Source organism: Entamoeba nuttalli (assembly GCF_000257125.1).
Source record: "Entamoeba nuttalli P19 unplaced genomic scaffold asmbl_3035, whole genome shotgun sequence".
NCBI classification, from domain to species: domain Eukaryota; phylum Evosea; order Mastigamoebida; family Endamoebidae; genus Entamoeba; species Entamoeba nuttalli.
In genome coordinates, this window is record NW_008575786.1 from 4 (window position 1) to 1960 (window position 1957).

The 1957-nt window shown below is 26.1% G+C and overlaps 1 protein-coding gene across 1 annotated transcript; it reads left to right on the top strand.

Annotated features, from left to right (window-relative positions):
• Positions 1–645: 645 nt before the first annotated feature.
• On the top strand, positions 646–1401 carry ENU1_052750 (HesA/MoeB/ThiF family protein, putative; the record flags this gene model as incomplete). Its single annotated transcript, XM_008857910.1, has 1 exon — positions 646–1401. The coding sequence occupies one exon, from the start codon at positions 646–648 to the stop codon at positions 1399–1401; it is 756 nt and encodes a 251-aa protein (XP_008856132.1).
• Between the last annotated feature and the right edge of the window lie 556 nt (positions 1402–1957).

Consider the following 1957-nt stretch of genomic DNA (forward strand, 5'->3'; position numbering starts at 1 on the left):
AGAAACAAGAACTGGTTATTCGGTATAAGTTGGTTCTTTCATAAAAGATATTTTTATTAGCTACTCAGTCAATTTTTTCATAAATAAATAAACTTCCATTTTCATTAATTGATTTTAGAACCTTTATATTATCTTATAACATTAAAATTCAAATTTAATGGTATTTAAGTGTTTAGAAGTGTTTTTTTCATAACTAGAGTCTTTATCAACAAGTACGGTGATTAAATCAATTAATACAAATGAGTCATTGAATGAAATGAGGTAATATTTATTCTTAAAAGATTTACAAAGTTAAATCTCTTGATTGAAAATATTTATCATAACAACAGACAGACTGTAAGTTTAAAAAAAAATAAACATTTTTACATGGTATGGTTCTGTCACCTTAAGAAATAAAGTTATGAAGTTGTTTGGAAATGAATATTTTCTGTATTCCAGTCATATTCATTATGAAAAATTATTCAAAATAACAAAACTAAGATATTTTTGTAAGAAGGGATATTGACATGAAGATAATTCAGAGTTGTGTTGTATGAAGAAAAGAAGAAGGGTGTTGACAAGTTGTAAATTAAAATTTTATAATTCTTATTTTCATTTTTTTTAGAAAATAAAAACTATAAAACTAAAAGATACAAATAAAACATAATGAATGGTATTTGTACTATGCTTTCTCAAGAACAACGAGATTCTTTAAAGTCAAAACATATACTAATTGTTGGACTTGGAGGAGTTGGTTCATATACTGCTGAAATTCTTGCACGATGTGGAATTGGTCATTTAACCATTGTTGATGCTGACACAATTTCTGTCTCAAATATTAATCGTCAACTTCCTGCTATTCCTTCAACAGTTGGTCAGTCTAAAGTAGGTATTGTTAAACAAAGACTTGAAAGAATTAATCCAGAAATCGAAGTAAAGACAGTTGTAGAATTTTTAGAGAATGAGAGAATTCATGAGTTAGTTTCAGCCGGATTTGATTATGTTGTAGATGCTATTGATAGTGTTTCTCCAAAAGTGTTTTTGATTAAAAATGTAATGGAAGCTAAAATTCCTTTAGTATCTTCTATGGGTGCAGGTGGAAGATTTGATCCAACAAAAATTCAAATTGCTGATATTTCTTTAAGCCACAAAGATAATTTGACTCGTCTTGTTCGTTACAGATTACACAAACATGGTATTCGTTCAGGGTTTAATTGTGTGTTTAGTTCTGAAGAACCTGATAGAGCTGCTTTAATGTTTCATCAAGAGCGTTTTAAAAAGTCATCGTTTGGAACACTTTCTTATATTACTTCAATGTTTGGAATTAAATGTGCTGAGTCTGTTATCCGTGATTTAATTGGTCATCCAGTTGTCAATGTTGAAATGGAAAGACCTTGGGAAGAGAATAATCCACAGAAGTAAATACATTTTGAATACTAAGACTGTTAGATTTAATACATTAAAGTACCGTTAAACTATAAAAATAATTGAGTTTATAACTTGCTCTCTAATATTTTCATTACTTTCAAGAACTATAACAAATATCATCCTTTCATTAATTTCTAATACTTTGAAATGAGAAATGAAGTTCTATGTCAATAAACATATTTCTTATTCTAACTAATAACTAAATTGGAAAGAATTGAATTAATGCTTCTTTTTACTCACCAACTTATTTCTATTTTTATGTAATGGATAAAATAATTATCAACCTATCACAAGTGGTATTACTAAAAAAGAAATAAATGTCTAACAAAAACAAATATTCTATAGTAAAATAAAGAAGTAAATCCATTTTATAAGCAGACTTGATTAAGCTTTTAATATATCATATTTATGATTCAAAATATTATTCAAAATACAATTTTTTATTGTAAAGTGTAATTTAAAAAAAGAGTGTTATTCATAATAGTGTTATCAAAGATTTGGTTATTTTTATTTTCTCTATTGATAATTTAACTATTATTTAATTTGATAA